The 12795-nt window shown below is 51.8% G+C and overlaps 1 protein-coding gene across 9 annotated transcripts in view; it reads right to left on the bottom strand.

The window, feature by feature from the left end:
* The window catches only part of Kmt2d (lysine methyltransferase 2D), a 40664-nt gene that overhangs the window by 6612 nt on the left and 21257 nt on the right, over positions 1-12795 (bottom strand). For 8 of the 9 annotated variants that reach the window (XM_071609894.1, XM_071609900.1, XM_071609897.1 and 5 more), the window contains exons 35-49: positions 10771-12650; positions 8984-9107; positions 8771-8855; positions 8591-8657; positions 8263-8495; positions 5368-8163; positions 5098-5238; positions 4808-4975; positions 4482-4641; positions 3239-3314; positions 2934-3109; positions 2694-2824; positions 1774-1906; positions 1569-1696; positions 289-1429 (exon numbers count right to left, since the gene is read on the bottom strand). In XM_071609894.1, coding sequence (XP_071465995.1) covers positions 289-1429; positions 1569-1696; positions 1774-1906; positions 2694-2824; positions 2934-3109; positions 3239-3314; positions 4482-4641; positions 4808-4975; positions 5098-5238; positions 5368-8163; positions 8263-8495; positions 8591-8657; positions 8771-8855; positions 8984-9107; positions 10771-12650 — 7439 coding nt within the window. The remainder of the gene's footprint in view (positions 1-288; positions 1430-1568; positions 1697-1773; positions 1907-2693; positions 2825-2933; positions 3110-3238; positions 3315-4481; positions 4642-4807; positions 4976-5097; positions 5239-5367; positions 8164-8262; positions 8496-8590; positions 8658-8770; positions 8856-8983; positions 9108-10770; positions 12651-12795) is intronic. The other variant, XM_071609901.1, reaches the window with a different exon arrangement.

Genomic DNA, 12795 nt, shown 5'->3' with positions numbered 1-12795 from the left:
AGAATCAGGTTGGGTGAACCAAATCATGAGTCTCAGAACTGAATCCTTTAGTTCCATTGAGAATAGGAAAAGGAGCTAGAATATATGAGATTAGAAAAATATTTTCAATTACAAAGGAATTTAAAGTGATTGAAAGAGGATGAAATACTTTCAAGAAACCCCTGTGTGCCTGAGGTGGGGGAGGAACACTCATATGGAGGTTGAAGATCCTCTTATTGACATTGTAAAGTGACCCCTATGAGAAACTTACGCAATTCAATATTACCAATACAAAAGCTTAGTGCTTACCCTGTGGAGAGGCATCAGTGAAGACCAGATCTTCCAGGCCCTGCTCCATGACTTTGATTATAAACTCAGGCCGCCCATTGTTCTCTCCAATGGAGCATCGGTAGCAGCAGCGGCGATTGTTAGTGCGGAGGCTCCAGTAGATGCGTGTGGCCTCATAGCCCACAGGATAGAGGGCAGTGGCACTGTGGAAGTCAGCCATCTGGTGAGGGAGCAGCTGTCCAATGGCATGGAACACAAGGCCCCCTACACGGAACATGTGAAGCCGCTCTCCCCGCTGGATGATGCTAGCAATCTGCTTCACCTCATCCCGTTCAATGTAGACCCGCCGGAAGACAGCAAATGAGCTGAGCTCCTGCTCACAGGGCCCCTTGATCTTATGCATAGGACACAGCATGGTCTTGTCCTTAAAGAACATGCACTTGGCGCGGATGGCACAGGCAAAGTGGTAGACATTGGGGCAACGCATGCGATTACAGCTGCTGGTGGCACCAGTTCGCTGGCACAGGGAGCACTTGGTTAGCAGTCCTCGGTGCAGGGCAACCTCCACATTCATAAGCGCCCCACCCTGGGTCTCATATACTTCCGTGGACCACAGAGCACAGTTGAGGTGTACCCATAGGTCCAGGTCCAGGTTTAGCAAGCGGGCAGGACCATCAGTGGCCCCATCCCCCTCCTCATGACAGAAGCAGCAGCGCCGCATGTCGCGGGGCACCTTGTCAGGCCGCAAGGCTGTGCCAAGTTGTTCCATAAACTCTGCCACTTCCCGCTCATCCTCCTGCCGCCCATTGCCCTTCTGGATGGTCAGAAGCAGCCTCAGCCTCTTCCAGCGCACCCCTTTCCACTTCTTGAGGCGAGGGGAACGGGAATCTTCACCTTCTTCAGGGGGCCGGGCTCGGGGCTTAGGCCGGGCTGATTCGGGGGATGAGGCCAAAGGCAAGGGTGAGGGCATTGGTGGGTCAGCTGAGGGTTCAGTTGCAAGTTCAACCAGGGGTTCAGCAGGAGGGCTGGCAGGGGAGGGTGCCAAGGGGGATGGGGGTGGGGAGGGTTCTTCAGGAGGCGGAGCAGAGAGCTGTCGCACATCCAGATTGGAGACGTTGTAGGTGTAGCTGTGCTGGGTGGCCGGCTCTGGAGCGGGGCTCTCCTACAGGAGAATGCCCTGGATAATTAGTGCCAGCTCCTCCGCTAACTAGCCCTCTCCTTCTTCTCTAAAGCCCTCTGTCTTCTTTGCCTTGGATAGCACCTTTTTCGATGACCACCCCTTTTTCCTTCCCTCTACCCACCTGTTTCAGGAGGCTCAAGATGTCTAGCTGGCTCTTAAGGGTGTAGCCAGGCAACACTGCGTCAAACTGCTTCAGCCAATCAGGGCCAGCATCTGAACTCTTGACACCCAGACCCTTTTCTTTCCCACCTGTAGGAAAGAAGGAGTCAGAGTCTCTACCAGAACCTTTTTCCTCTGGTCCCAAGGAACTCTTCTGTCCCACTCACCAGGGCCCTCGGCTTCTCCCTTCTTAGGCTCAATGCTTGCCCTGGCAGGGCTCTCTGGAAACAGCACCTCATAGGAGTTGGGGATCTTCATGCTTAGCAGCTCTGCCACTGCCACCATCACACCATTAAGATTCTGCCACAGAAGAAGAAGGGATGGGAGAGACATGTCAGGAAAGTGTCCTGAAGCATGAGTCCCAGGTGGGTGGGGACAAAGTCAGTGCTGCCTGTTCCACTCTAGCTCTTCTCAAACACCTCAGTTACAGCAGGAGGTATTTCTCAAACTGTTACAGATACTCACAGGGGCTCTGCAAGAAGAGAATATTAACTGAATTTAGGAAGTGATGCCCATTATACTCACAAGCTGGAGATTCATTCACCCTATGTGTGCAAATTAAAGCACCTGAGAGTTCTTGTAGTAAAGAAACTGAGTAATGTTGTTTTAACTCTGTTTTCCAATTTTTTTTTTTCTATAAAAATCCTGCTAACATTCAAATACAGCAAAGTTCTACCAAATGTGAGTAAGGAAATTATGTCTTCTGGCACCTGTAGCATTTGTTGCACAAAACACACTCTATTGGCTTGCCAGTTTTTACTACTAGATGAGGAGCTCTGGTGGACAGAGACTATGCTTCATTCACCCTTTTCTCACAATCTCTAGCCCAGGCTTTCACACATAGTAGATATTAAAAAAAAAATTTTTTTTAGATGTTAATGGACCTTTATTTTATTCATTTATTTATATGTGGTGCTGAGAATCAAACCCAGTGCCTCACACATGCTCTTAACTCTACCACTGAGCCACAACCCTAGGCCTAGAAGAGATTTTTTTGAATGATCGGATATATTTATCTAGACAAGCAAAGAGACTGCCTTCTTTCTCAGCAAGGTCCTCTTGGCCTCAGAGAACCCGCAGGACACACCTTGGCTGCAGCAGCTGAAACTGTCAGCATGACTGACACCTCACTTCCTTTGCTCTTTTCCCAAGTTGTGGCAGGCAGCTTTCCAGGGACCTCTAAGTCAAGGGTCCCATAAGGTTTGGTATCTGGGAAGACTGAATGAGAAAGGGACATGTATAGAGTTAGTTATCTCCCTCAACCACCCACTCATGCCAGCTTCTGCCAAGCCTGCCAAGCCAGGCCTGACACATCTCCAGCACATACCTGGGATGCTAGCCCGAGGAATGATTGGGATGACAGGAGAGAGGGCCCGGTCATCCTGCTCCCACCGGCCTGAGCCCAGCTGAGGGAAACGAGGGGCCTCCTCCCCCAGGATGCTCTCGGGGGACGATGCCGGCACAATGCTGTCAGGAGAATCACTGTCCTCATCACTCTCCATCCTGTGGGCCAGATGTAGATACCTATTGGTACAGCCCTGGGGACTCTCCCACCCAAATCTAAAAATCTGCCATTGGCCAAAGAAAACTGAAGCAAGCTGTACCCCATTCCATTCTCAATTCCACCCTCACCTGACATCCTCAGTCTGATTGTGGGGGGGTGTGGGCAAGGCGGCCAGCAGGTCTACACTCTTCACCTCTGAAGCATCTGTGGGTAGGGAGAAGAAAAGTCAGGGGTGAGGGTGTCCAGAGTAGACGGTGTTTTCTCCCTGATACTTCATATTCAACTAGCATGAAATCTTAGCTTAGTTATGATTAACCATCAAACTCACCTACCAGTTTGGGGCAGAAAAGCTATATTTATTGGGCCTTTCCTATATGGTAGACCCTGGGCTTTAGGTACCCTTTCTTAAAAATACTTTTTTAGCTGTCAATGAACCTTTATTTTTACTTATTTATATGTGAGGCAAGCACCCTACCACTGAGCCATAAACCCAGGCCCAGGTATACTCTCTATTTCATCTTTTTCTTCTTTTTTCCACCAATACCAAGGATTGAACCCAGGGACTTGCATATGTTAGGCAGCAAGTATTCTACCACTGAGCTACACCCCCCAATCCTTTTTTGTTGTTGTTACTAGGGATTAAACCCAGAGGCACTTTGCCACTCAGCCACATCCCAGCCCTTTTTATTTGAGATAGGGTCTCACTAAGTTGCTTAGGGCCTTGATAAATTCCTAAGGCTGGCTTGAACTTGTGATCCTCCTGCTTCAGCCTCCCCAGTCACTGGGATTATAGGCATGCACCACTGCACCCTGCACCTCTCTAGTCCTTTTAAGCCTCTTATTTTGAGACAGGTCTCTCTAAGCTGCCAAAGTTGGTGTCAAACTTGTGATCCTCTTGTTTAAGCCTCCTGAGTAGCTGCAATTCTCCTCACCTGGCTTTATTTAATCTTAACGACCTGTTAGATGAATGTTCTAATACTCCATTTATAGGAAGGAAATTGAGGCTCCCACAAGGAAATTTGGCTGAAGTAATACAACTAAATAAATGCAGGCACCAGAGTCCAAATCCAGGTTGGGCTAAAGCTCCACACCCAGGAAAGTTGCACTGTTTCTTCTATACAAAAATTCAATCAGACTCTCCCTGCCACCAACCTCCCCTGTTGCCTTTGCTTCAGATTCCAGAAGCCCATCCTTGTCCCTAACAAATCAGTCCTGAAGAGGCCTTTCCTACCAGGCCACCTATCATGTTAAGCACATAGAGCAGTATGTAATCTACTTGTTTTCTTAAATTGTGTGACAGAGCACAATAATAACTGCTTAAACCCCAGCCACAGAATCCCACTGGGGAGGAAAAGTCAGCTCTTCACTTACCCCTCAGTGCTCCTTCAGTGTCCCGGGAAGAGGCTGTGTCCTTGGGGTGCTCCCCCAGCTCTTCAGAAGGAGTGACACCATTTACCATCTTCTGCTGCACCGATGGGGGTGGGGTGGGGGGCAGCGACGAGGGTGGTGTCGGCGGGTTACTCAGGTTATTCTGGGGGGTGGGGTGGTGTTGTGTGCAAGATGGCATAGGGAGACTGCTATAATCTCCTGGCCCCATACTACATCAGCAATTTCCTCAAGTATTCCATTCCTAGTATCCCCACCCCCACCTCCCCAAGAACTTCATTATTCCCAAAAGGCAATGCCACTTTTCTGACCTTGGTAAGCAGCTGGGAATAGTAGTCAGGGCTGCTGGACAGTGCCCCACTTCCAAAGGCCCCTCTCAGCTGGCTCTGCCCACTGACTGGGCAGCCACTGCCAAAGGGAGCAAAGAGACTAAAATTGGCAGTGATGGTAGGTTCCGTCAGGGGCAGCAAGGACAGCTCCTACAAGGGCAAGATGACAAAGTTGGAAATCTGCAGCACTTGTACCTGCGATTACAAAGCTGGGGGACAGGGTTCCCCCATTCTGGGATGGGACCAGGGGACTGGTTCCTGGGGGAGGTCACCTGTTTTAGCTGTTTCAACAGGGCCTCGTTGGCCCTGACACCATCCTCCTTCCGCAGTTTCTTTCGGGAGCTCACCAACCTGTCGCTTGCCTTCTGTACCCGCTTCGGCTTTGGTGTCAAAGGCTTCCTTGCTGCCGCATCCTAATCCAGATAAACTCTGTAAAGGCTGCTGCCCTTATCTGTTCTGTCTGACCCAGACCTGCTCATTCTTGCATCTCCCACCTCCATTCCAGGCCCCACTGTCTGCTCAACTCTAGCAGGAGTACTCACCTCCTTGTTGCTGGGGGTACCCTGTAGTTTCTGTTCCAGCCCTGCCAGCTTGCTGTCAATGTGCCCGTTGATCTCAGCTCGCAGCCCCTCAGGCCCCCGCCCAGCGCCGAGTTGCACATTCTTTGCTCGTAGAAGCTTCTGCAAGAGCAGATGCCCTGCCTCTGAGCGGGAGCCTGCCAGCAGGAGGTGGTTGCTGGTACCTGATGTCCCTATTGGCTCCCCATTGGCCTCCCTCTTCACTGCCTGGGGTCCCAGGGCACATGGCTCTTCCCGAGGTTCCTGCTTGATGCTGAGTTGGGGTGGCTCAGGTACCACTTGTCCATTCACCTGCTCCAGATGCCCAGGTACCAGGCTGCTCTGCTCTAGCTTCTGGGCTTCTGCTAGGTTGTCTGGGGGATCCCAAGGTCCCAGCCCCTTGCCAAAGAAGGTATCCACAAGCTGGGCAGCAGCAGGTGAGACCCTCTCAGGAGGCAGCTCTGAGGTTGGCCCCTGGGGCTTTGGGGTCCCTGGATGGGTAGGGGTGAGCTGGGCACTGGGGGAAGGTAATTGTGAAGATCTCTTTGGCTCTTGGGGACTGGATGGTGGAGGTGTGGGATGGACAGGGCCAAGGACTGGTCCTGTGGATAAGGCTCCTTGTGGGGTAGGGAGCCGGGGTGGGCCCTGAGGTCTAGGCCCTGCCCCTAGCTCCTGGAGGGGGCCTGTCTGGGATCCAGGGAAACCCCCAGGTTGAGGATGGCAGCCCAAGAGGCCCTGCAGGGGAGAGGGTTGGGTTCCAGGCTCCTGGTAGGGTGGAGTCTGGCGAACGGCCTGACTCTGCTGCAGCTGCCGCTGCATGAGGAGGGCCTGTAGTTGCTGCTGCTGCTGAGGACTCAAGTGCCGCAGCTGTGGGTTTTTGGCCAGAACTCCTTGGAGCTGTGCTCGAAGTTGACCCACTGTAGGCATGACTCCAACCCCAGGCAGACCCTGCCCAGACTGGGCGCCAGATCCTGCTTTGGAAGGCTGTGGCCCTGTATTATTTTGCATGGGTCTCTCTAGCCCAAGGGGCTGTTGTGGCCCCAGAAGGTTCTGGGTCATGGGCATAGGCTGTTCCCCTAAGGAAACAGAGGGCTGGGCCAGCAAGTGGGGCATAGATGAAGCCTCAGAGGATGGTCCACTGCCTAGTTGCCCATGGCTTCCTGCACCTGCTGCGTGTAGCAAGTTAACTTGCTGCTGAGGTTGTCCCGGGAGCCTCAGAGGTGGCTGCAGCTGCAGAGAGTTGGGCTGAGGCTGGGCCTGGGGTTGGACCAGCAAGAGTTGTGAGTCCCCAGAGAGGGAGGGCTTTACCTCTCCTGGCTCAGTAGCCAATGACTCAGGTGCAGTCCCTATTCCTAATGGCCCTCCTTGATGTGTTGAGGGCCCTTCGGTGACTTCTGAAGGAAGAGCGGTCTCTACAATGTTTTGTTCCTTGCCCGTCAGGAGGAGGGTTGGGCCTAGGGCTCCAGAGCTAGAAAAATGTTGAGGAGGCTTGGCTGGCATGCCAGGGCCAAGTGTCACCTGCTGCTGCTGCTGTTGCTGAGGAGATAATAAAGTTCGACTCTGGTTCAAGAGGCCCATCTGCTGCTGTTGCTGCTGCTGCTGCTGCAGCTGCTGTTGTTGCTGTTGTAACTGCTGCTGTTGCTGAAGTTGTTGTTGCTGCTGCTGCTGCTGCTGAAGCTGTTGCTGCTGTTGCTGAAGTTGTTGCTGCTGTTGCTGTTGAAGCTGCTGCTGCTGCTGTTGAAGCTGCTGTTGCTGCTGCTGCTGCTGTAGTTGCTGTTGCTGCTGTTGTTGAAGCTGCTGCTGCTGTAAGGAGCCCAGAGGCTGAGTGCTCAGTTTGGGCTGACCACTGTGTGATATCAGGCCCTGCTGAAGATGGGAAAGCCCTGCCATGGATCCCTGCTGTTGGTGTTGTTGCTGCTGTTGTTGCTGCTGCTGCTGCTGCTGCTGTTGGGCTGTGACCAGCCGGTGTCCCATAAGGCCATGACCCTGCTGTGTCAGCTGGGGGGAACTCAGCACCCGGGACTGGGTCATAAGCACCTGTCTGTGAGGGCCCTGAGGACCCAAAGCTGCAGGGTGCTGCTGCTGCAACACTGCCACCTGGGAAGGACCCAACATACCCTGGGACCCCTGGGGTGGTTGTGGGGACAACTGCTGCACCAGGAGGCCCTGGTGGCTGCCAGGAGGCAGAAGACCCTGGGGCTTGGGACCCAGAGTCTGGTTTGCTTGTACCCCAGGACCCTGTTGCTGTTGCTGCTGAACTGACACCTGTCCTAGGAGGTGTTGCTGCTGCTGTTGCTGCTGCTGTAGTTTCTGAGCCAGCTGCATGCGTTGCTGCTGCAGCTGCAGCTGCCTTTCCTGTAAAAGCCTTGAGTCAGGTCCTAGGCTTCGAAGAGCAAGGTTGCCAGGAAAGAAGCCCCCTGAGGCACCAGCCAAGGATCCAGCCCCACCAGAATGTTGCTGTTGCTGCTGTTGGGCCAGGGCTGTGTTGAGGAATGGGCCAGTAGGCTGTCCAGGTAGTGCTATACCCCCAGGAGGCAGGCGAAGACCTCCAGCTTGCCCACCCGGAGGCCCCTGTGGTGGCTGTAACCCATGGCCAGGGAGCAGCTGACCAGGGAGCTTGGTGAGTAGCCGAGGACTCTGAGAAGGGCTGAGAGCTAGCACAGCTGAGTGCTGTTGCTGCTGTTGCTGCTGTTGTTGCTGTTGTTGCTGCTGCTGTTGCTGTTGCTGCTTGTTTCGATATTCTGCCATGAGATTCGTGTGCTCCTTCTGCTGTTTACGAACCTAACACGAAGGGTAGAAGAGGTCAGCCTGGAACCTGCCCACCCACGCCATCCCTTATTCCTGACTTCTGAATGATAAGTTGAAGTTTGCTTTCCCCACCTGATCCAGCTGTTTCTGGATCTTGCTCTGCTGTTCTGTAACCAGTTTGAGCTTCTCAGCATCAGCTTCTGGGAACTCACGGCCAGCCTTTTTGGCAGTGCGCTGTTTGGCACACAGAGCCTTCCGGGACTTACGGTGCACACCAATCTGCTCCTCTAGCAACTTCAGTTGCATCTGTAGGAGCTGTTGGGTATGGAAGAGCCACTCCTCATACTGCCGCTGATCAGCCTCATCTAGGAGAGGAAGTGGCATGTCAGGACCATAATCCCTCTCTTTCCACTGGTCCTTAAACCACTTCCTTGTACCTTCTCTTCTACCCCATACTCACTGATTACTCCCTGGGCAAAAGTGGGTGGGTTGGGACGAGGCTGGGAGGGGTCACTGGCATTCCGCTCCTGTTATGAGAAAGACCAATAAAAGGTCACTGTTCCACACAAGGCCCTAAGAAAGGTGACTCAATGCATAACATCCATGTTCCAACCCCAACCCCCAGCTCCTGACAACTTACCTGGCCACTCCCAGGTGCCACATGGTTCTGCAAATCACTGCCAGGTCCCCCAGAGAGCCTCTGGGCTAGCAGTGACACTTGCTGCCTGGAGTCCATCAAAGCACAGAGGATTAAGTGTTGTTGAAAGGCAAAGAAGTAGGACAAACAGGAAAGTGGGGCCAAGAAGGGAAGGGGTGTTAACTGGGAAAGAAAAGGGCCAGCCCCAAGTCTTACCTGTTCATACCAGGTGCCACCCCAATGCTGCCCTGAGCCATCACTTTCTTGATGCCTTTTAAAGCTACCATCTTGGCCTTTGCAATGGGATCAATGATGTCTTCTGCAGCAAATTTGTCCAGGTCTAGAGAGGGGATAGCCAAATGAGCTAGACTTTGGAATCAATGCTTTATACATTATATGACTAACACCCTGACCTACACCAAGCCATGAAGAATATGGCACAGTCAGGTAGAAAGACAACTGAGACAGGAGACAGGTGGCTTGGTGACACAGCTCTGATATTCAGAGAACATGTGATCCAGCCTTTACTTGTACAGTGTCAGGAAAAAGAACTTGGTAAATATTTGTTTAGTCAATAGATTAATGTCACTTCACCTATCTAAACCTCAGTTTACCTGTTTGATAGAGATCATGATCCCTATTCTGGGTATATCATGGAGATGTGACAAGCGGGTATACTTTATGACCTGGAAAGTTCTCTTCAAACATAGTATTCTTAGAGCAAGCACAACTCAGAACCCAAGATGTGGGCACGGTGGCAAAGCCCTAGATGTTAAGAGTAGTTTGGGACACAAAAAGGCATCATCTAAAACCAACTTTCCTGCCAATCTAGGATGCTGGGCTAAAAAGGGTAAAATAAATAACCACCCAAGATGCAAATTTTCCAGCAGGGCACAGTGGCATACACCTGTAATCTCAGGTACTCAGGAGGCTGAGACAGGAAAATCGAGACCAGCCTGGGCAACTTAGCAACATCCTGGCTCAAAATGAAATAAAAAGGGCTGGGAACTCAGTAATAGAGTACTTGCCTAGTATCACCCCCAAAAGAAAAAACAACCTCAAATCTTCCTAAAACCCTTTTCTTGGGCTGGGGATGTGGCTCAGAGGTGGAGCACTCGCCTAGCATGCGTGAGGCACTGGGTTCGATCCTCAGCACCACGTAAATGTAAAATAAAGATATTGCGTTCACCTATAGCTAAAAAATAAATACTTAAAAAAAAAAAAAACCTTTTCTTTATATATTTCCATTGCTTAGAAAACAACTGACCCCCGACACACACACACACTTTCTAAAGAACTAACCAAACTCATTGTCCTGGAATTCTGAAGCAGTCAAGAAGAGTACTGGTATTCATATCCAACTCTGCTACTTGCTGTGTAATCATAGACAAGTTACTTAACTTCTATGCCTGTTTCCTCTTCTGTAATCAGACAATAATAGTACCTATTTAGTGAGTCTGTTGTGATGAGGAAATTAGACAATGAGTGTAAAGCACTCAACACACTGCTTGGAAAATAATAATTACTCAATAAATGTTATTATAAGTTGACGTCTTTCTCAATATGGCTTTTCTTCTTACCTCTTCAAAATTATGGTAGTGCCTGCTCACTTATTTCACTGTTCTCCAACATCCTGGATGGGTTTTCCTGCCACTACAGCTTCACTCTATCTTTCTGTTTATCTGGATTGCTTTCTCTTGTAACACTTCTCTCCAAGTCCTAAACTTTTAGCCTCACCATAGCCACCATAAAGCCTTTGCTAATTAGACTTCATTCATTCCATTCATTCATTCTGATATCTGAATGCCTTCTATAGGTCAAGAACCATTCCCTCCCTTAAAAGCTACAGTGCTTCTGCCTGCCCTAGTACAGTATTTAGCCAAATTACTTTGTGTCCAATCTCCCTTAACTATGGCTTATCTTAGGTTGCTAACCTCAATGCCCATTTGGTGATAACAATGATCACCCCCAATTAACTCAACCATGCCAGCAACTAAGGTTACCTGTATCTGGGAAGAAGTTGTTAGCCAGCTGCTGCTGCATCACCAACTGCTGGGGCTTCATGCACATGGAAGGTGGCATGGTACCCATGGGTTTCTGTGGTAGCACTGGCTGAGGGCTCTGCTGGGGCACCAAGCCTGCTTGCCCCCCATGCTGCCCACTTAGCATATGCCCTTGGTTGGACACCATGGCCATAGATGGGGCCAGGCGCTGCTGGAGGGCATGAGCTGGTGTCTGGGTGGGCATCAGTGGTTGGCTCAAGCCTGGCTGTCGGGCACCTGCAAGACCTAGGGCAAGCTGTTGTTGGGGCCCAGCCAAACTAGAAGAGCCCTCATGTGGCAAAGGCAGGGCCTGGGCAGGGCCTGGTGTGGACAGTAGGGGATGTTGTTGTTGCTGCTGTTGCTGTTGTTGCTGGGCAGGTTGCAGCTGTGCTGAAAGCTGCTGTTTCTTCTGCAGCTCCTTCTTTTCATGTTCCAACAGGTCCTCAATGAGCAGGGGCAACTCACTGGCAACCAGTGAGCTCTCCATCTTGTCCAGCTCATCCCCTGATGTTGCTTGTCCACCAGGCAAGGTCAGGGCCCCACTCTCTAGCTCAAATTTTTCCAGTAAGGAGGATCCTCCTGGGCCACTCAAGGGGCTAGGAGTCAGCAAGTGGGCTGATGGTCCTCCTGTGGCCCCAAAGGAACCCTTCTCAACTGTGTGCCCACCGCTGGAAAATGGTCCTGTGCCCATTCGGGTGTCCCGGCTACCCATCACACTCTGTCCTGGCTTCAGTCCTAGGCCAAGGGAAGTTGTAGCAGGTGCTGATTCTCCCTTGGGGGCAGTAATGGTGAACTGGCAAGGGGAAGGGTGGCGCCCACCTTCCTCCACCTTGGGCTTCACCTCAGGAAGTACAGATGCTATGCGGGGTTCAGATGCATCAGCAGCAGGGGCAGGGCGCTCCTCAGGGCCCAAGGGTCCTGGCTCAACCCCCCGCAGCAGGGCCTCCCGCTCAGCCTTCTCATTTGCCGACTCCACCAGTCTTAGGTGCTCATTAAAGATGTCCTTCTTGTCCCCTGTGTCCAGCTCAGGATCAGTATATGCCAGTAGGTCAAACTCATCTCCATTAAGCAGGTCATCCAGGTGGGGATCATTGGTCTCCAGGTTTTCCAGGGTACCCAGCTCATCATCACCCTTGGCTACATCCACACCCAGACCCAAGTGAGCAAGCTCTTCATCATCCTCTAAGGCCTTGTGGGCATCAAAATCGTCGTCTAGCTCAGAATCCTCACAGGGTAATTTCCCAGTTTCTAGGGCCAGAGGAGGGGGACGGCCAAGCTCAGTGCTTGAGGGGGGACGGCTGACTAGCTCCAAACCAGCTGGCAAAGCCGGACTCTTGGTGTGGACCGTTGGATGAAGGCTATTGTTCAATTCAGGGGCTGGTGGAACAGAGGGTTTCTGTGGGGGAAGACCTGACATTGCCAGGCCTCGAAGTCCTTCAGGGGCTAATCGATGGGGATCTTCATTTACAGGGTAAAAACGGGGCCTCTGAGGGGGGCCCTGACCAGGAAATGGAGCCCCTCCAGGTCCTAGTCCTTTCTGTACATTGTGTCGCAACTCAATGAACTGAGCAGGACCAGCTGGACCAGGCACTGGCTCAGCAGGACCTGGTAGGCGGGTGGGAATTCCCGCCAAGGGAGAACCTAATGTTTGGCGGCCAAGTTCAGGTCCAGGAGTTGATGGAAAGCGAGTAGACATGGCAAGTCGCATGGAGGTTGCTGTTGTTGCCTGCTGCTGCTGCTGCTGCTGCTGCCACAGTTGTTGCTGCTGTTGCTGCTGTAAGGGCAGGGACGCAGGATAGGGCCCTCGCTGATAGAAGGCCTGGGAGCCTCCCACCAGTTGCCTGGAAGAGTATGTAACAGTCAGTGAGAGACAATCAGGATAGAGAGAGAGAACAGGACTTACTAGCAACATGAGGAAGGACAGAATTAAAGTAGTGAAGGGGATGGAATGACGAAAAAGTAAATGATACTGGAGAAGGACTGGTA

The sequence above is a fragment of the Marmota flaviventris genome, chromosome 3, assembly GCF_047511675.1.
Source record: "Marmota flaviventris isolate mMarFla1 chromosome 3, mMarFla1.hap1, whole genome shotgun sequence".
NCBI lineage: Eukaryota > Metazoa > Chordata > Mammalia > Rodentia > Sciuridae > Marmota > Marmota flaviventris.
Note: the sequence above shows the minus strand (reverse complement) of the source record. Positions and strands in the feature narration are given on the sequence as shown.